This window comes from Pseudorasbora parva, chromosome 24 (assembly GCF_024679245.1).
Source record: "Pseudorasbora parva isolate DD20220531a chromosome 24, ASM2467924v1, whole genome shotgun sequence".
In the NCBI taxonomy this organism is placed as follows: Eukaryota; Metazoa; Chordata; class Actinopteri; order Cypriniformes; family Gobionidae; genus Pseudorasbora; species Pseudorasbora parva.
In genome coordinates, this window is record NC_090195.1 from 5,990,641 (window position 1) to 6,012,234 (window position 21,594).

At 35.8% G+C, this 21,594-nt stretch overlaps 1 protein-coding gene across 2 annotated transcripts; it reads right to left on the minus strand.

Annotated features, from left to right (window-relative positions):
* Window positions 1-1,318: 1,318 nt before the first annotated feature.
* On the minus strand, window positions 1,319-21,465 carry rb1cc1 (RB1-inducible coiled-coil 1). Of its 2 annotated transcripts, none has more exons than XM_067435658.1 (23): window positions 21,131-21,465; window positions 19,362-19,489; window positions 17,676-17,802; window positions 17,231-17,401; window positions 16,779-16,981; window positions 16,045-16,444; window positions 14,575-14,745; window positions 13,986-14,170; window positions 13,626-13,812; window positions 13,342-13,423; window positions 13,159-13,223; window positions 12,975-13,078; window positions 12,678-12,804; window positions 9,987-11,923; window positions 7,003-7,180; window positions 5,722-5,830; window positions 5,301-5,583; window positions 3,809-3,860; window positions 3,682-3,729; window positions 2,613-2,671; window positions 2,402-2,529; window positions 1,869-1,939; window positions 1,319-1,484 (listed from the first exon to the last, which is right to left on the minus strand). In XM_067435658.1, the coding sequence occupies exons 2-23, from the start codon at window positions 19,430-19,432 to the stop codon at window positions 1,407-1,409; spliced, it is 4,836 nt and encodes a 1,611-aa protein (XP_067291759.1). In that variant the 5' UTR covers window positions 19,433-19,489; window positions 21,131-21,465; the 3' UTR covers window positions 1,319-1,406. The 2 variants fall into 2 exon arrangements, with proteins under 2 accessions (XP_067291759.1, XP_067291758.1); XM_067435657.1 differs by having other exon boundaries at window positions 19,362-19,493.
* Between the last annotated feature and the right edge of the window lie 129 nt (window positions 21,466-21,594).

A 21,594-nucleotide genomic window follows, 5' to 3' on the forward strand; every position in this document is an offset into this window, starting at 1 on the left:
ACAATAGCAATAAAATGGATCCCATTAATTCCTGACATGTATGGGCTTGTTTGCTATTCATTAGTTTAGTTGACACAATAGAGGCATAATTCTTTTAAAATCTTCCGTTCTGCTCGGTTGGAAGTGTTGCCAATGACTCAAGAGCATCAATAGGCGATGATTGCAAAACTTATGTAAACAAGTACTTACAATCATAGCGTTACGCGCATTTGCATAGGAGGAGGAATAGAATCGGGGGCATATTTTTGGGTCTATAATCTTTCAACCAGAGTATATTTTCCTGTCGAAAAAAGGACCATACACAACTTCATCAATAGGCACAACTACCGGAGAACGGATGTTGATCTATAAGCACCAAGTGCAAAGCTTTATTGTACTTTGATTCAATAGATCAACAAAAAAGCCTTAAGATACATGCATCTCTTCCTCAAAGGTATGGCAAACATAACTTAAAAATAAATGAAAACAATAAAAAGAAAACTGCACGCACACAATCTAGTGGCAAACCAATTAAACTTGTCCCAAAAACGGACGCTGTGGGTAATGCAATCCACTGCGAGGAGTTTGGGATCAAACCTTTATTGTTTTGAAAATCCTAAACTCTTTTACAATACAGTCATTTTTTTGTTACTGGTGTGATCTGATGAATAATATACAATGTTGTCGTTAAATTCAATAAAGACACACATTCACAAACATGAAATATTACTTTCTATATTTCAACATCCTACAACAGAGGGAAGATATGTGCTGCTTTGCTTTTGACGCTTGTTTTCGACAGCACAAACGCCTCCCTTTTGTATCGACGAAAGCGTCGTCTTTTTTCCGAAAGTGCATCTGAAGGATTACGAGTCCAAATGTACGTCGTAATAATAAACAGGCGGGTCATAATGTGCTGTGAGTAACAATCAGCAGGTTTTTACCGATACCTCCGACTACAACGCATATCCAGACGAGTAAATTAAAGAAAATATTATCTATATGCATGCCATGACCATTCCTCTGATAACATTTACAATAAATTTATATTTTCATAACCTTCTGAAGTAAGTTAGCTGACTGTGATAGTGCTCCCCCCGTCCCCCGCCATAATATTAATGATGAACTAATATGTAACATCCAAATACATTTTGTTCATTTTACAGACTTATTGTGATAGCTTTGGAGCCATCGCACGTGAGGGCAATGCCCCGATAAAGTTAGAATCATTTGGTCCACATTTACAAATCCTCTGCATATAAAAAAAGGAGATAAAACGGTTTGCAACAGAGGCAAAAAATTAAAAAGGGTGAAATGGTTTTGTCTTCTGGTGTTGACAAAAAAAAAAAAAAAAAAAGCGACTTTGCTTAAAAAAAGCAATAAAAACATACTGCGCTTTTTACAATATGATAATTTTTTTTACACAATTACACTTTCTTGTTCCATGGCACGGCCTTTACTCTGTAGAATTTGGTGCCGAGAGGAACTTTGAACCGGTTTTGGGCCTGGAGACAGACAACAACAAGAGATATGTTTAAAGTATGTATTAAAAAAATTTAATAATCACAAAATCAATCAATAAATATATAATTTAATATAAGTGCCTACAGTAATGATAATTGTTGAAAACACAATGCAAAACAGAATTAAATCTACAATTTTAAATAATTATGCATGGTTTTAAGTATCTGCAAATGTGTTAATTGTTTTAATAGTTGCGTCTCAAATATAACCAATATTAACCAAAACAGAGCAGAAAATTGCAGGAAATATGGTCTAATATTCTGTCGCCAAGTACGTTATATTATGAGAGTGCAATATTACCAAAATTAGTCAATTATTTGTCAAAATTAGAGCAGTTGCATAAATAATAGAATAATACCGGTTACCTTTTTGGCTTGGCAATATTCCTTCTCCATGACTTTTCCTAAAACCCACGGCCGTCTTGTTGCTCCTGTAGCTAAAAAAAATAGTATTGTTGATATATACGATATTAAAAAGGTGCTTTATGTAAAATACTACAACAAAACACTTTATCAGGAATACATTTTTCCTCTGTCATCATTCATGTCAAACATCAATTCAACTTGAACATTTAAAAAATAAACACTTGCAATGATGCATATATTTAAATAACTAATTTTAAGAATACATCAGTTAACATATTTGTGGAAGAATACGATAAATGCAAAACCATCTTGTTTGAGCAAAAATGTTACAAATATGTAAAATCGAATATATATATCCCAGGTGAAAAAGACATACTATTAAATGTATTAAAAATTCATTGTAATATATTTGTATTGTACTAAAAAGATACTCAAGTACATTTTAATGCATTTAATAGTACAGATTTTTCACCTGGGATATAAAATCAACCTGTTCCTTAACTAATTATTCCTGTCGTGTGTGTGAGACTGACCTGGTTTGAGGTCCAGTGCAGTGAGGGACTCCGAGTGCAGGAAATAAAGGGTGGGACCAACAGTGAAGAGAACGTAATTATCATGCCTCTCGTCCAAGATTATGAGAACCAAGTCGCCCACCTGAAAACTACAAAAGGAGGGGTTTTCAAATGAGCTGGAGGTGTAAAACAGCAGTTCAGATCATTAGTGCTAATATTCAAGAATGCTTACTCTCGGATGGCGATTTTCTCAGAGTGCCGTGACGACACGGACGACATACTCTGTGACATCTGTAAAACAAAGTGTTAGATTCTGGTGAATCAGTAAATAATGTGTGTGATGTTGCTTACATACACTCAATGCAATCACAAAAAAAAACTGCATGCATTATATAGCAAAAAAAATCATGGTTAAATGCAATGTTGAATCTCAACATCATTAATGCTTCCAGTGCTTGTAGGACAGAGTTTGAGCCTAAAACAAATGTATGTGTGCCATCTAGTGGTAAGGAGTAGAACAGTCCATTAAATAGCATGCATTGGTAGTAAGTACTTATAACACACAATAGAAACAGAACAATGAGTATCTAAAATGCATTGTAACGTAGATAGATAATAAAGAAATGTGGGATTTAAACACGTCTGTGTCATTTCGAGCTTATTTGTAAATGAGCTGAAATTCAATTACACAGGCACATTTCAGAGTTGTTTTTCAGACTAGATTCTTCTTGTGAATCTGCCCCGAGCTGTCAGGACGCTAAAGTGTGGGTTACGAGTCTCATAAGATGTGTCTCACAGCCAATAAGACGGCGATTGTAATTTTCCTAGAGAGATTAAACCTATTTGGAGAAATAGTCCCAGGGGAAATGTAATTAATTTATATCAAAGAGTCTCATGTTTTAATTAACTGCTGATAATGTGTGAGTTGCACAGTATACACAGTAATACCAGACTATCTACAGTATTTTGCTTATAGACATAAAATATCCAATATAAAGAAAGATATGTATTTGTGATTTATTATAAGTAATACGTTTTTGTTTATTCTTCAAAATGGCATGAACAGTGTCAGTTGCGGACCTGCATTAATTGAGTGTCTATTGTTCTATTTACACTAATTACTGATTTTAATTGACCGTTCAAGTGGTCAATTATAAACTGAGATCAAGCACAAAGGACCCAAATCAAATGATCAATTTAAACGATGTTAAATGATGTTCTCAAACAATTAACACATTTAGATGAAATAAGAGGCATGGACGCACACGTGCTCACATATAAATAAAAATATATATATTTACCAATCTTTGACTAAGTCTTTTGTTCTCTTCCTCCTTCATATGTAAGGTCTGAAACACAAATAATATATATAAGAAATGCAAAGATTAAAGCTCATCAATAAAACATCTACATGTGAAAGTGAATTACCCTTTCCAAAATCAGTATGCGCTGTTTCTCTTCAGATAGCAAAGAGTTGTCACTGAAACAAAACACAAAGTAAATTTCACAAAATTCACAGTTGACTAAATTTGAACATTTAACATCAAAAGCAATAAAATGACAGATCAGGTAACTTCATTACTGTGAAAAGACCTTTCTTGTTGGAAACTGCTGAAGATTCCTCACCTACAGTGACTGCTCGACTCACATCTCTCCTCTTCTATCTGATCTACTCTGCTTTCCTGTCTCAGATACATTCATTCAGCTCCTCTAAAAACACAAGGTCTACAAAACATGGCCTCCCCCCTCTCCTACAACATATCCTCCTTGCATACCTTTAAATCATCAGTAAATGGGATGTTTTTAAACAATTGTTTGGTTAGTGATGTATAACAGTAGCCTGCACTCCATTCTGTTCTTCCCAAATGGGGATCGGTAAGATCTGTAGTTTTTAAAATAAGTTTCTTCTGGTCACCAAGGCTGCATTTATTTAATTCAAAATACAACAAAAACAACAGTAATATTAAGAAATATTATTACAATTTAAAATAACTGGTTTCTGTTCGTATATATGTTCAAAAATAATGTATTCCTGTGATCAAAGCTGAATTTTCAGCATCATTGCTCTAGTCTTCAGTGTCACATGATCCTTTAGAAATCAATAATAAATTGTAATAATATTTCAGAATATTACTGTGTTTTTTTTGTAAACAAGTAAATGCAGCCTTAGTTAGCACAACAGACTACTTTTAACATTAAAAACGTATATATGTATACATCTATCTATTTATGCAAATAAACAAATAAATACATTATATATATATATATAACATAAAACACATTTTGATAAAAATACATTTTTATACATTTTGATAAAACATCAAAAATTCTGTTCAAAACTAGCCTCCAGAACACTTCTCTTAAAACAAATCATAATATATTTTATAGACATTTCAGCACAAATGAACTGTTGATTTTTTGTTTTGTTTTGTTACATAAGAAGCTGGAGTATGTGCGCATTTTTAGAAGTAATAAAAGAAAATCTACATTTTTTCTTTGTAATTATTTCAAAACCTTTCAGCTGAGAAAAAATGCATCCAAGCAAAATGTTGGCTTTTGTTGCTACAAGAGAATGCAAAAGCAAGTGTATTGTTGAAGCTTATTCAGCTTTTAATGTTGTGCAGTATTATTTTATCATTTCATTAAATAGTTTAAAATGGTGTGGTTTGTTGTTTTACAGTATTGAATGCTGCTGAATGAGAAGCTGTGCCTAAAAATAGAAAAAAACTATGAACAACAGTCTGTTGTACTGCTAGTATAAAATTAATCATTTCAAACCAACTTCTAGATAATTTTATTTCCATACACTCTGTGTTGTGTTGTAGCCAGTTTGTTCAAGTTAAGTCAGGAAGTTCAGTTTATCAGGGTTCAGGGTTTATTATTTTAGCTCTAGTATGAATACATCAGCACAGATGCTTACTGCAGTGCCATCATGCTGGCCTCCACGGCGGACTCCACCCTCTCTTCATCTCTGTATGCAGCCATGGACGCCAGTCTTTCTGGGTCAAGGGTGGACGGTGACAGGACGTCTGTATGGGCGGGGCCACAGGCGCCGTGAGTCTCCGTAATGACAGGGATGGGATTGGGCGGAAAGAAGGATGAAGAGACGAGGACGGTGCTTCGCAGGCGGTTGAGTTCCTCCTCCATCTGTTTCTTTTCTTGAAGGATAGAGGCACGGTCCTCTGAGAGTGTTTCGATCAGGCCTTCAGGGAAACAACAAAACACAGAGGGCAACGGTCATGAGCAACATTCATTGGTCTCATTGACCATTTCTGTGCAGTTTGGTAACAGATCTTTGAAAAAAATCTACAAATGATATGATAAAAAATAAAATGCTATACCTTTATCTTTCTCCTGTTGCTGCATCACGTTTTTGAGCTTCTCTGTGAGATCATTGATGATTTGCTCTTTCTTGAGTTTCTCCCGAGTCAGAACAGTATTGAAGTTCGTCTAGAAATGGAGGATTTTTAATACATTAAGAATAAAACATTATCAGGTCAGAAAACGTTACATGGATCAACAATACTAATATTTTCAGGCAGTTCAGATTTTTTGTTTAGTTTTTTCCCTTGTCCTGTTGATTTTCACTGACGCCAACACAAAAAGACATTTTCTATGTAGTTTATTTGTTTGTTTGTTTTACATCCCAGATAATACATTTTTATTCTCTTTACAGACAAATTACTAGGTTCTTAATTTTTAATAATAGCTGAAAAATATATAGCTATTATGTTCAATGTTCAATGCAATTCAATTGAATTACGTAATTAAATGAAAGCTATATTAAATACACACTTTTTCTGGAAAACAATGGCACACACAAGGCAAAACATTACTTTATTTTTAATTACTTACCGAAACTTGTATTATTATTATTAATGTCAGCCCATTGAAGCAATTTGTATTATTATTAACTATGTCAGCACAATTTGAAACAACTACATTTTCATTTTTAATATTTAGTTTAAGGGCCAGATTTACGAACAGCTTATAACAGCTCTTTTGGCATTAAAAAACTACTGTCAGGATTTACTAAAGGCATGCAAGTATAAAAATGTGCGCTGAAAAGGAGTGGACAGGGTTATTTTTTATAGCTGACCTTGTTGCATATGCATTTGTAGGAGTTTCCCTTTCAATCGCAAAATTTATGGGAGGAGTATTAAAATGAATCATGCAAGGTGATTTACTAAGATTTGCGCTTATCAATGCTGTACTAGTGTTTGCACCATTATTTAAGTCTTAAACCAGACTCTAAGTGGTAGATTGTGTTGGTCAAAATGGAAATGATTCGGCTTCGTCTGTGTTCTTTAATTTGCGTGTTGTCAGAAGATCACATGGAGAGTGTTTTACTTTTTTTGGAGTTGCGCTATCACGCTAATTTGCCCTGTTCAGTAAACCTGGCCCTTAATTTGTTTAGTATAATAAGATATGTAAGATGTTGTTTCAACAGTTTCGCTAAGTGGCCCAAAAACTCCCACAAAACGACTTTTGTAGCTAAAGTCATCAGGTAAGCAAAACTTTTTGGTTTGTCAGTAACTTAATTGCAATGAAAAAAGCAAACTTAGCAATTCAAATGGAGCTAATAGCAAAATGTCAGTAGTTTAAATCTTTTTATTGCTAACCTGCTGTTCAGCAATGAGTGAGGTCTTCAGGTTCTGCATCTCCTCATTCTTTGTGCGTTCCAGGATCTCTAGTTTGGCCAAGAGCGATGCCCTCTCCTCGGTCCACTGGCCACTGTCTAGTGACAATGCAGCGCCAGCCTCCAAACCAGCCTCTGTCTGCTCTACAGAAGCTGCCACTCTGAAACACAGAAGATGCATGAAAATCGATCCCTTCGAACCTGGCGATTTGCATTCATTACATGAAGAAGTCAATTAGCTAATGTTTCCTTCCAAAAAATGACACAATGCAAATTTAGAAGTAGAGCAAGTTGTTGTTTTGAAGGAACCATTTTTCCATCTTGTGCACCAAATCATCTATATGTTTTAATGAAGTAAATGCTGTGTGTTTGTTGTGTGTCTTTCTAGAGAAAACTTTGTGTGTTGTGTGTCTTTCTAGATCTCTAAAGGTTGTTTCTTTCAGGGTTTGAACCTACAACCTTTCATTACTAGTGTTTCTTGTTGGTCACCAGAATAAATAAATAAATATTAAATTACCTCCAATTTACTGGGATTGGTATAAAACTTGAACACAAATCTGTTTTCCGTTTTTAATTAATCCCTATTTTACTGGCACATGTAAAAGGGTTATCATATTTCTTGCTAATTTCTACTTAAGAAATGTTTTAATGAAACAGTTCACAGTTTTTGTTCATTCTTTTTGATGTGCTAATTATTCACTAGAGTGAATGAAATCAGAAAGAGTAAGTGAATGCACGCTGCCAGTGTGTTTTCTGCTTTTAATTAACAATAAAGTTAGAGGTAGAAGCTTTTATTTGAATGGACTAGAGCAGAATTGTTTCAGTGTCATTTAATTTGTCCTCCCAGTTGCTTTCCTTACACAAAATTGCAAAATTTATTGAGTTCTTTATTACCAAATCAACGAGAAAGGTGACATTGTTATCAAAAGAACCAAAAGAAAAAACTAAACCATGTTAAAAGCACGATTTTACTTTTTTTTTTAAAACAAAATGGGAGGGATATTTGCTTCTGCAAACCTCAGCTAAGTAAAAAGAGCAAATCCAAAAATGTGGGGGCCTAGATACACTACCGGTCAAATGTTTGGGGTCAATAAGATTTGATATTTATTTAGTTATTAAATTAGAAAGGATTCAAATAAAGCAATATATAGCTAGAAATTATATATCCTGAAAAAATATATACATATCCTGAAAAAAAGTATCACAGCTTCCAAAAAATATGAAACAGCACAATTGGTTTCAACATTGATAATAAGAAGTTGTTCAAGTTTCTTGAACAGCAAATCATCATTAGAATGATTTCTGAATGATCATGTGACACTGAAATAATAATTCACACATTGTAATATTAATTCACAATATTAGTTTTTTCTGTAGTTTTGATCAAATAAATGAAGCATAAGAGATGTCTTTCATAGTGTACATCACATATTGCTCCTTCAAAGGTAAGGCTAATAATAGATAAGTGAGGATAGATAATTGGCCACTTTTTCATTCACCAGCCAAAAGTCTTTTTACTTGGGAAATTGAATAGCATCCCTGACACACAAAATGTCTAGGACAGGTTGCACACCTCAGTGTAATACTACTAAATTTATCCAAAAGTGAAAACTGTCATCATTTACTTAACCTCAAGTTGTTACAAACCAGAATGACTTTCTTTCTTCTGGAGAACACTGGGACCCAGAAAAAAAAAAGGTTTTCGAATTTTGTATTTTTTCATGTCATTAGATTGTTTAGAGCATTAGAAACAAATGGACACATTATTTTTTTTTTTTAAATTATATTGTATTTATATGTTATGATATGTCCTCTGTAGTTGACACCAGGACTCAGTTGTTCAAAAAATTTAATGAAATGAAATTGCATGTATAGGCAAAAACAATGGGATTTATTTTTAATTTACGGGAAAAAAAATAAGTTTCCGGATTTTTTCAAAACAAACTTTTTTTAAAGATGATTCTGAGCTATGTTATAAAAGATATAACTGAATGCTTTGATATACCATCTTACTTTATGCAATATGTGGGTAAAATGGCCATACTTGGATTTTTCCATTCAATACAATGTATTCGATACACTGCATCTAATTTGCATATTATTGTGTTCTTGGTGCAACATGTAATGAAAAAAAGAAGTGTAATAAGGGAAGTAATAATTGGCAACATTTTCATAATAATATGTAATATTTCATAGGAATATTGATATGTAATTTATTTCCCTATTTACTGTGTCTCAAAATGCCTGATAAACATGATGTATGTCCTGGTGTCCTCTACAGTGGACATTTATGAAATCAATGCCCTGTTTTGTAACAAAAAGTCATTTTGTTTAGAAACCCCTTGACATTTTCCTGAGATGTTGATTTATAACAAAAATTTTGAAAATTAATCAGATTTAAATTATAATTACAAAATATCATATTTCAATAAGAGCACTAAACATTAATGTCTGTCATTTTTAAAGTCCAAGAAGTTGTTTTTGTCCTGGTGAAACCTCCAAACATTTTGTATCTGTGCAAAGCCCTGAATGTACTCTATAAAGGACACCCTGACTCAAAACTGTGACGTGTGTGATGTCACAGAAACTCACTCAAATATAATGTACACTACAGTGGACAAAAGTCTATTACTGGGTCCCAGGGGGATAAACTGAAAATATTTACGGGTATCTATTTTTTTAATCTATAATGAAAGTCAGTGGAGTCCGAAACATTGGACCTCATTGATCCCCATTGTATAGACAAAAAACAAAACAAAAACAAAAGAAGAACTATCTTCTTTTGTGTTTCTCTAGAATAACTATTCCTTTAAGATCAGAGGTTTGCTGAAATCCCAAAACCCAAGTTTAAGCAATATTACTGGTGATTAAGCACTATTTATAATTTATCATCTATCCATCTAATAAACTGTGCTTTAATATGAAATGTCTGTTTCGGGACAAGATCGAAACTATTGTTTTACTTACATCTCAGTGGATTGTCTGTCTTTGAGCTGATTTTCAAGTAGTTTAATTTCTCCTAACAGTCTTGTCTCAATGTCCTCTTTTTGCAGTTGAAAGTCTCTTAAGGCCTCTTGTAATGCAGCTTTGACTGCCTCCTCTTTCTCCTTCTCTGCCCTCTGCAGGGACTCTTCCCTCTCCTGCTCCAGTCTTCCTGACAGTAGTGAGTTTTCCGCCTGTAGGTCTCCGATAACAGTCCGTAGGTCTTGCTCTTTCTCTTGAAAAGCCCTCTGCTCATCCTGGTTTTCCCTCTGTAAGGCAGCAAGTTGGTCCTGGTGATCGCGCTGGATCTTCTGGACTCGTTCCTCGCAGTCTTTCTCCGCATCCTGCGACTTCTGCTTGAGCGTTGAAAACTCGTGGCGGAGCAGAGTGCTTTCCTCTTCGTGTCGATCAACGAGTTCAGAGATGCAGTGGTCCTTCTCCAACCTCATGAGCGCTCGGAGCTCAGCCAGGCCCACCTCGTAGTCTTCATTCTTCTGCTGAAGCTGCTGGTTTAGCGTGTCGATCTGCATCTGCAAAGTGGTTGTTTGGGTAGTAAGCTCCGATTTCAAAACCTCTTCTTGGTTGCTTTTTGCCTCCTCATACTGGAGTCTCATGTCCTCCATTTCGGCCTCTTTAAGAGCCATCTCGACTTCTAGTTTGCAGCGGGCATCCGCAAGTTCTGTAATGCGAGCCTCCAAGTCTTTTGAGCGCCCCTCACGCTCCTTTAGTTCGGCCGAATGGGAATCCATCAGATCTCTTAGCTTCACCAGGTTCTCCTGGACAATTTTTTCAAGCGCACTTTCTTTTTCAAGTCTTAAAGATTGCAGCACTGCTTCATGTTGTTGGTTCAACCGTGTCTCCAGTTCTTGAAGGTGCAGCTTCTCTGCATTCTCCATCTCCTGTCTGATTTTCTGTTGACCATGCTCAATCTCAAAGTGCAGGTTCTCCAGTTGCCCAGCAAGTTCGTCCTTGGACAGCAATGAAGCTTTCAGTTCTTCACTTTGCTTCAAGATCTTCCCCTCGAGGTCTTGCACAGTTTGCTTGTGAAGATTTTGCAGTTCTTGCATAGAACGTTCCCTCTCACTCTCCAGCTGTGATATTTCCTTCTCCTTGCGCTCCACAAGCCCCTCCAATTCCAGCATTGCTTTCTGTACATCTTTGACAATCTTCCGATTGTCTTCTAGCTCTTCCGTGAGAGTAAGTATCTGCTTTTCATGATCATCCTTCAAACTCTGGAGATTGGATTGCTGCGATTCTTTTAATTCATCCTCTTGACAGTATCTGACACTGTTAAGAGTGTTTCGGACCTCGATGGTCATAGTTTTAAGGGCGAACCCAAAGTCTCGTTGCTCCTTCAAAACAAGACCTCGAAAGTGGTAAAGGTCTTCTTTAACTTTCCTCAAATTCTTCTGGGATTCTTCTGCAGCAGAGCGGTACCTGTCTGCTGATAGCTTAAGAGCTGCGATCTTTGAATTTTCCTTCTCAAGGGTAGTAGTGTCCTGGATACGCTTGCTATCAATTGCATTTATGACAGAAGAGTAAAGAGACTCCACCATCATCTCTGGGCTTGTAGGATCACTGATGGGATTAGGTGACATCAAGTGCTCCTCAATAACAAACTCATTAACAGCTGACATGAAGTCTGACTCTGGACTTTCTGCCAATGAGTCCAAGTCCAAAGAGCCTTGCTGTAATACAGGATCCATATTGGGGTGCCCAATCGTTTCAAAGTCAAAGGTCTGGGCATCTATGCTGTCGGGTGATAGGTCCTCCAGGGGACCAGGAAGCGCCATGGGTTGGCAGTCCGGTGCTTTTAAACTGAGAGTGGACAAAGTTTTGATGGAGGTAGAGGTGATTGCTGTTGTGCTTTCAGATCTGGGTGTTAACGCATTGGACCTTTGAGCACTCTGGCTATAGGAAATCTACAAGGCCAATACAACAAGATAAGATTAAATGAAAATTCACATTGCTATAACAATGAAATTAGACAATATATATATTTTTAAAGTTGCAATGTGATCCATGTAGCAACAGATCTTTTCTTCCATACTGTGACATCCAAGTGTAAAAGAATATCAAGAATGGAAAAAAGGTGTGGAAGGTGGGGAATGTGCATTGCTTGGATTTATGTAAGTAGATATGAATGCAAGTTTGCAGTTGATTGTAAGAAAGGAAAGGGTTTAAGCTGAAAAAATAATTGGAGAACTCGAGCATATATTACCACAAAGAAGTCTGTCATTCAGGTTGAGTTATGATCAAAAATTACTCCAAAAAAATATAAACATAATCATTAATAAAATGCATTTAGAAAAAAGGGTAACACTTTAGTTTAGGATCCAAATCTCTTTATTAACTTGTTGCTTATTAGCATGCATATTTCTAAGATATTGGCTGTTAATTCATACTTATAAGGCACATATTAATGCCTTATTCTGCATGACCAAATTCTACATTCCTAATCCTACCCAATACCTAAACTTAACAACTACCTTACTAACTATTAATAAGCAGTAATTAGGAGTTTATTGAGGCAAAGTTAATTAATAGTGAGAATTGGATCCTGATAAAAGTGTGACACAAAAAAGAAATGGCAAATTTCATGCCGACTTTTAAGGTTGTACCACATCCAATATTTCAAACACTTTAATTGTTGTGAACTCAAAGCCTTTTGTTCACCTTTTGTTCATTTAGAAGGTCAGTGATAGTTTGTGACATCTCGTCCACACTCTGCGCAGCCTGAACAAGCTGATGAAGAACCTCAACATGATGGTTAAGAGGCTCAAAGTCACACAATGTGGGGACCCTGATGAAGAAAACATCACACAAAGAACAACTGAGACCATCATTTAAGAGTTTTTAGCCATGATTGAAAGGTCAAGGGCAGCAAGAACGCATGAAAGAACAGCTATTTGGAATATTTAAACAATTATAGTTGTGATAAGTTATGGTTAAAACTGAATACAAATCGTTTACCTGAGGTAAGGCTGAACCTCGGAAGGACAACAGGACTTGAGATACTGCAGGTCATTCAGGGAGATATCTGGAAGCTCAAAATCAAACTTTCGGGGCTTTCGCGTCTAAACACAAAGAAAACATTTATTAAAGCTAAAAGACCATGAAGGGATCCTGAAAGAAAAAAACACATTCAAAGACTCACGCAAAACGAAGAGGGTGGCCAGGAGTCCAGTCCTCGAAACAACCGATTTCTGAGGAACGATTTCCCTAAAAGAAACAAAAGCAGTGTGTTCAAAGCAATCCGACAAATAAGTAAAAAAATGTTGACTTTTATGTTTGTTCTCAAACTAAAAGAAGCCATTTAAAATACCTAAAATGAACTTACTGAAGAGCTTCCCAAAGGTTTCCCTTTTTACTTTTTCTGCCTCATAGAGGTTTTTCCCATCTCTGACAAGAGCATTGGCCCACTGGAAGAAATTAAAACAATGAAATGTGCAGATATAAAACTAATAATAAAACATTATTATATCATCTTATATTATTCAAACAATAGCTGGTCAACTTTGCTTAAACACTTTTATAAGCCCATCTCTATAACAAAACATGCACTTAACATCACTGTTTCTAATAAACAACATGAATTGAAGTGAATTGATAGCTGATTCTTACTTGTCTGTAGTGTCCTATAAACATTTTGCGTCTGACCACTTCGACTACAGCGAGACAGTACATCTGTGGCACAGTGCTGAGCGCTTCCACCACTCGTACACGCTCAAGCAGCTCCGTCAGCAGCCTCAGGAGAGCCTGCAGCTTCTCTCCATCCTGATCAGCGTGAAGCATCACGTAGCAGCACCATCTGATGGAGTAGACACAACAGTGCAGCTGCTTACAATTTATGTCAAAAAAGCATCATAGCTCTATAGACTGAAAATGGCCAAAATCGAAGCCCAAACTATTTAGTGTTCTGGGCCAATTGAAAACAAACTGTTTAATTGTACGGTCCACGTAGGAAAAAAATGCTGCTCTTACTTGAGACGAACTTGAAGGTTGTTGGCGAGCTCCTGTTTGGCAGTGGTACACTTCTGCTTGATGTCAAGTAGCTTCCTGTGATTAGTCAGCATTATCATCAGCTGGTTGGCGTGACTCAGACACAGGTCAGGCAGCACCGAGGTGTCCTTCAGGTTTTCAGCCCTCTTCTGATTGGCAAGAAATCCCTAGTGGAAGGCAAAGAAGAAGACATGAGGGAGAGACGCTTCCTGAAAAACATCCACACTTCAATTTTTAATTGTTTTACACTACGTTGTGATAGATTTAAACATTAGAAACATTATCCTTTTGTCAATCTGTTACAATGTAATACAGCTTTATAACAAGGTTGTTAGTGAAGGATAGAGAAGCTCCAACGATATTAGACCTGGCAGTATACCCACAAAAGAAGTGTTGTAACTTTTAACTTATTTCAAGTTCAAATCTTAAAGTTACAGTAGCAAAAGAGAGAGTGTGGAAAAATGGTCATTTAAAACTACGTGGACTTAAGGGAAAAAATAAAATGCACTAATGTGTAGAATATGTAGCCTTTAGGTTTCTTTTGTAGACTATAAAAATGAGATGTGCTTACCTGAGCAAGTTCCTTCTGTTCATTAACCAACTTTTTACAGCTTGCTATCATCTGGTCAAGTGCATACAATCTGTCCTCGAGACCTTTGATGGCCTTCATGTTCTGATTATCCAATTTGGTAATCGTCTCGCGGCATTCCGTTAGAAAGGGTTGGATAATCCGTGGATCGAGCTGGAAGCATAAAGAATAAATTAAAAGAAAATTAGTAATCATGGTTAGTAAAGTAGTCAATGGTTAGTAAGAGTCTACTAAGAGTGAGTGTAATGATGATAATGATTACTTTACTAAAAATGTAGTCATTAAAATTTGGATTTAGTAAAAATGCTTTTGAAAGAAGTCTCTTATTTTCACCAAGGCTGCATTTATAAAAAATAAAAAAGGTAATATTGTAAAATATCATTCCAAATTAAACCGACTAGTTTCTGTTAATATATTATTTCTGTGATTTTCAGCATCATTACTCCAGTGTTCAGTGTCACATGACCCTTCAGAAATCATTCTAATATGATGATTTGCTGCTTAATATTCCTTATGGAAACCATTATACTTTTTTTTCAGTTTTTCATTTCTGATTCTTTAAACAGAAAGTTTAAAAGAACAGCATTTATTTGAAACAGAAACCTTTCGTAAGATTATAAATGTCCTTATTGTCAATGCATCCTTACTGAATAAAATAAAAAAATATCCTACTAAGTGCAAACTTTTGTGAGAACGTGATGTAGGAGTAAAACATGATTGTGCATTATTTAAAGCTGCAGTCCGTAACTTTTTGCACTCTAGTGGTTAATAAACAGAACTGCATGCGTCTTGCAGAAGAACATTGCAGCCAGAGCTACTTCTCTCTGTTTATGTCTATGGCGGATCACGCAGGGACTGTGCTCCTCCCCAGCGGTACCTACCAGTTTGGCCTGAAATAGTCCCAATATAAATACTTATTATAAGTGTACCATAATGATTCGGGGTAAGAAAAAAACACGGTTTGGAAATTAGATTCATGTTGTACATTCTCATTATATAATTTTTGTAAATCTTGAACACAAAAAAAGTTACGGACAGCAGCTTTAAGTTAAAATAATGCTGTCTAACAACTTCAACAGAAGTAAATAATATTGAGCAACAAACTTGTAGCTCACAGAAGTCTTTAAATGTTTATAAGTTAACATTGAAGATCAATTTCCCCATGGAGAAAACTAATGGAGTTTTTACTTCCTCTATTACAAGAGTTTTGTCGTCTTACTAATGTCAAACTCTGAATTTTTTGCATTACTCCATGTTTCTTTGTCGTGCAAGCAATGTAAAACATTCCTAGCCACTAATCTCTACTAGGTGACACTTTACTACCGTGACATGGTACATATCATCATAAAGCCCATGACTGGATATCTCAACACAATAAAGGTTGTTGCAAGTTACTTCACAGTAGCACTAGTTTACAGACCAAAACCTGAATTTGACTCGTCTATTACTCACCCTGTTGATCGAGTCAAAACACTTCCTCACTACCGATTCCACATCATTAGGTCTGTCCTGAACGTTGATCCAATCCAACAGCGTGACATTGAAAAACGGTGTGGCTCCCTTCTCCGGAGACTCCTCCTCTTCCTGTAGAGCTGCTTTTAGACTACAGCTGCTCTTCAGTCTGTCCTGAGGAGATGAGGACGCCTGGGATGACGTTTCTCCTGACGCAGAGACCGGCGAAGGTGTCTTTCCTTTCTTCTGGGTGGATGTTTCTCCTACATCTTCCTCTTCCTCTTCATCTGTGGTTCTTGGGTGAGGGGAGCAGGACTTCTCCAAGCTTTCTCTGTAGCTGTGCCGAGTCAAACACTCTAGAAGTGGAATCTTCGCCATGACGGAGACAGCAGTGCCAAGCCTGACGCATTGACAAATGATATTAGAATTAGTGATCTAGACATCTTTCTTCAAAAAATACACTACAGTTAAAAAGGATGGGGTCAGTTTATTCAGTAAGAATGTATTAAATTTATCAAATGTGACATTTATAATGCTGCAAATCTCAAATAAATGCTGTTTAATTGAACAATTCATGAAAAAAATCCTGAAAAGAAAAGAAAATGTTTCTGATCAAATAAATGCAGCCTAGATAAGCATAAGAGAATTTTCCATTAAAAAAAATTTAATTAAAAAAGACAAAAAACAGCTTTGAAAAAAAAAAGATAAAAAGCTGGAGTCAAAGATTCACATACTTTGTGAGTTTTAATTTGATGTCTTCAAAATCCTGTTGGTAATTTGTGTAAGCAGTGTCGAATTTCAAGAGGAGTTTTTGATAGGACAGTGTGCAGTCGTCCAGGTTAGCCATGATGGCCGCCCATCCCTGGTGCTGAAGGTGTTCATCATGGACCAGACGCTCACAAAACGAACAAAGTTTCTTGGCAACCTCAAACATTTCCTAAAAAAGGGCAAATGTCAGGCATTATTAGAATCCTTTGCATACAAATGGAACAAAGACTCCCATCCAAGCCTCTATCATTTACAAAACGGCTTTGTTACTTTGACTGTATTTGCATTTATTCTCTTTTAAATATAGGTCATGCTTAAACATCATTGCTATAACACAGTGTGGATGAGCATATGTAAAACCGGGTATATCTAGGAAGACAGGGTTGGTCATTCGGTCAGAACAGAAGTGGGCCTGTACCACAGCCAGTTGAGTCCGGGACGCGACGGTGTGAAAGACCGCAGGCATCATGAGTGACTCCTCCACCTTCAGCTCCATCTCATTCTCTATGGAGAAGGTCGTTTTGGGGATGGTTGGCGCTCGGTCGCACAGGATCATCTCTTTGTTGAATAAGAAGATTGGGTTGGTGTCCTGAGGCAGAGACAAAAATCAACATTTAGACAGCATATTCCTTCAAGAACCTCAATATTTCACAGCCAATTTAAATGTATAGAAAGCTATTAAAATAATATTAGAATTATCATATTTACAACTTGTATGGTATTTTATTGTGATTTTTGGTTCTTGAAATTATTAAACATTTTAGTAGTGTAATTTGTATCAACGATTGAGCATTTGATTATATTATTCATATATAATAACTAATATTACGCTCTTTTTTTGAGTGATTTTGCTTGTTACTCACCGTTCCGGCGCTGTAGCTGCACACACGCCTCTCTGCCACCATACACTCCCCTCCATTGACCACCAGCACCTGGTGCTGGATTGCAATTTTATATTTGGCCTGGATGGCATGTTTAAGGTCCAAAACACTATAAAGAGCATGAAGCAAAACACATTAGTTTTTTTAATTATCCAGTAAAACAAATCAGTACTCAATTTATAAACAAAACTGCAGACAAACCCTGGACCACAAGATCGAAATATTGAGAAAACCGCCTTTAAAGTTGTCCAAATAAAGTCCTTGCATATTACTGCTAATAATTAATGTTTGATATATTTACCGTATGAAATTTGCTAAATATCTTCATGGAACATGATCTTTAATTAATATCCTAATCATTTTTTAATTATTTTGAAAAGAAAAATTGATAATTTTGACCCAAACAATGTATTGTTGGCTATTGCCACAAATCACATGAACACATTCAACATATGTAATGTAAAATCAGACAAACTCATTCAATTATTTTTACGATGTTTCAAGACAAAAATAAACAGTAATACATTACCATAAGGCTCTAAGTGTTCAAATTTGTTAACGCAATAAATAAACAATGCACAGTACTTTTACTTGTACATTTAGCAATCTATGTTAACATTAATTTCTATTAATTGTAATACTAGCATACTATAACATTAAAGACTGCAAATGTTTACATTAGTTAATGCATTATGAAATTACAAAGTATCATTAATAAAGACTGACAAATGCTCAACAAATATGGCAAATCCTAATACCTTGTGCATTAAAGGAGAGTTCACCCAAACATGAAAATGTTATCATTTACTCACCCTTATGTCCTTCCAAACAAATAAGAGAAATGAAGATCTTTTTAATAAAATCTTGAGAGATTTCTATCCCTCTATAAACAACTAATTGACAATTCTAAAAGTTCAGTAAAGAGACTGTAACACTAATCCATGAATTGAGTGGTTTATTCCAGTTTTTCTCAGGAGACTCGATCGCTTTATGCGATGAACAGATTTAATATAGGCTTTCATTCACATATAAACATGTATCAACTCACACATCAGATATGGTAAACGGAAGCTTGTGTATACTTGCTTAATGTGCGAGAACCAATGAAGTTTCATTCTCGTGTCGTGTTACACATCACGTTTGAGCTTCAGCTAGAACCAATGAGGTTTGTTCTTAAGCATCAGTTACGGTTAAGCATCTATTTATGTTCGCTGATCAACGTTTATATGTGAATAAAAGCTTAAATCTGTTCATATGTCCAGTCTCTTGAGAAAAATTGGACTAAACTGCCCGATTCTTATTGATTAGTTTTCTCTTTTTGAGTTGGTAGTTGCGTGGACTGTCAAAAGAGGGACAGAAAGTGCGCGGATTTCATTAAAAATATCTTCATATGTATTATAAAGACGAACGAAAGTCTTATGGGTCGGAATGACATGAGGGTGAGCAATTAAAGACTTTTAAGACTTTTAGACTCTTTTTTGTTGTTGTTTTTTTTGGGTGAACTAGCACTATGTTAAACTTTTTTGTGAAGTGTTATTAACACAAATATTGTCAACAAGTTATGTTCTGCAAAACATCACTAGTAATGACTTCATATAAAACATCTAGGTGAAAAATTTCAAAACTGATTACCGGTAACTTTTTCTTAAAAACATTCAAATCTCTTACGTTTGGACAGCAAGTTCAGTGTCAAATGTTAATGTGCTTCCGTTGTTGACTTGAAACACATACAGCTTCATGTTGAATTCTCCGCTGAGCCTGCCTCCAGCTTGATTTGTTCATCTAGTCAATTATGGCTGTCTGAGCAGAAATAAATACAATGCACACAATTCAAGATGAGTTACATCAGAACTTACAAGCGAAGCGATGATGAAATATTTCTGGTTTGATGAAAACAACCTTTTAATTAACTAACCCCCAGTTAGTCCCAAACTAAAATGCACGTTTGAGCTGTTTTAAATTGCACTAGAATATATTAAAATATATTAGTGCCTTTTTTTTGTCTCGAGATCCACACCAGTAATGTATTTTTTCCTAAGGCACGTTTATTAAAGCTACTTAAATGCTCTAATTGAACTAAGACCTAATCCTGTCTTCTCTAAGATCTGTCTGTGAAACCAGGCCTTAAAATTATAATACATCAAAAATACATACAATTTTTAACTGATAACTGTCAGTGTCCGGCATACTCTCTCACATTTATTTATCATCATATTTGAAAGCTTAAGCTCTCAAAGTGCATTAAAATTCAAAAATTAGACACTGTGCATCTAAATTGTACTTTAAAACCTTTTAGCTGGCTTAATTTTTGTGATAAACTTAAGATCACAACTTGGTTAGACACATGGCGTTGATTATCTAGCAATTTTATAATATAAATTATTTTAGATTTTCATGTAAAATAAAAACTTACACTTGCATTCACTTCAGCAAATATTTAGGTTACAGACACACGTAAGCTACAAGATATACTGTATCTGGCCCAACGTGGCTGTTTCGGTAGATAACAAGTTGGAAAACCCCCAGATAACCAGCTAACCACAGTGATCAGGGATGTCATTCTATGCAGTGACAAACAAGAACGCTTTTCAGATTATTACATGAGCATTGTGTAAATCTCTGGGGTTGTTTGTACTTGATAATGTGGTTAGAGATGTAAAACTGCATACAGATCAGCATGACCATGTGGCCCGAATATTCAGGCTGAGTCATGTTCCTTGTGGCTAAACACCCTCAACTCAAGCTTAAAGACCCTTTGTGCCCTAATTCCCCATGAACGGGTGTGAAACGTTGACAGGGTGCATTGTAAGAACAGTTATTATGGATACAGGGAATGAGGCGAGACTGCCAGGAATAGCACATGGTTGACATGCACCACATGGATAACTAATGCCATTTAATGAGGGGGTAAACAAGCTGAAAAAGTGCATAAAATACTGTTTTGGTAATATATATTGCGGACCACGATTCTTTTTAGCCTGTTTGTCACAACTTAATGTGTCAATATTGATTGACATCTTTAGCTTTCGACGATCAGTTGAAATCTTATCATCAGTGTCAAAATATGACCTAAAACTGACTGTTTCCTTTAAAAAAGACTCTGTTAACAAGCAAATAGGAGACACCTGAAGGCTTCAAGTCTTTGTTTTGCTGTTTCAAAGGCCCTGGTTACTATTTAGGGAGGGTGACAGTTTGTCCAGATATCACTTAAACATTCACCAAAACACCAAACCCTTATCAATATTACATTATATGATATAAACCTCGACTTAACCCTAATTTCGACTAACTACACCTGGTTTTGTTTACATTATCTAGTTACAGTGGTGCCAAAATTCCGTATTAGTGACCCAAACAGCCTCAAATTATCCGGTTTTGTATTTTAAACTTCAACATCTACAATATAAAAAGATAAAATCTGTCTCAGATAGTCTTACCTGAGATGTCTTCAGTCCATTCTCTGCATTAAAGCAGGTTAATAGGTTGTTTTTGACTGAGATGTGGAGGTTTCTGTCAGCTAGAGGTTGAAGCTGTCGGGCTAACAGGCTAAAGCTCATCACTCCAAACACGGGCCTTTATTTTTAATTCCCATAAAACGCACAAATTCGCCCAGGATGAGATTGGATGAATTCATAAGTGCTTCATCTTTCAAGACATGTAGATTAGGAGTGCTGGTAATAAAATATGAGTTTTGTCATCAATTTTTTTTCGCGCAGGGTTGTGTAAGGATTCGCTAATGCTGTTTCTCCTGCTGCTGTGTTTTGTTATTATCGTCACTGCGCAGCGAGGTGCATTCTGGGAAGGGCAACGGTCAGCATTAAGCGCTGGTCTGGGAACAGATTACACGCCTGGCATTTGATTCTAACACTGTTGCAAGAATAACGAGAACGCTGATCTGAAA

Bases quoted from the DNA above. Each gene is read 5' to 3' on its own strand.
- rb1cc1 (XM_067435658.1), bottom strand. From the start codon at position 19,432: ATGAAGCTGTATGTGTTTCAAGTCAACAACGGAAGCACATTAACATTT. The intron at 13,224-13,341 runs GTAAGTTCATTT...TGTTTCTTTTAG, and splicing joins AACCTTTGGGAAGCTCTTCA to GGAAATCGTTCCTCAGAAAT. The intron at 3,730-3,808 runs GTAATTCACTTT...TTTGTGTTTCAG, and splicing joins GCATACTGATTTTGGAAAGG to ACCTTACATATGAAGGAGGA.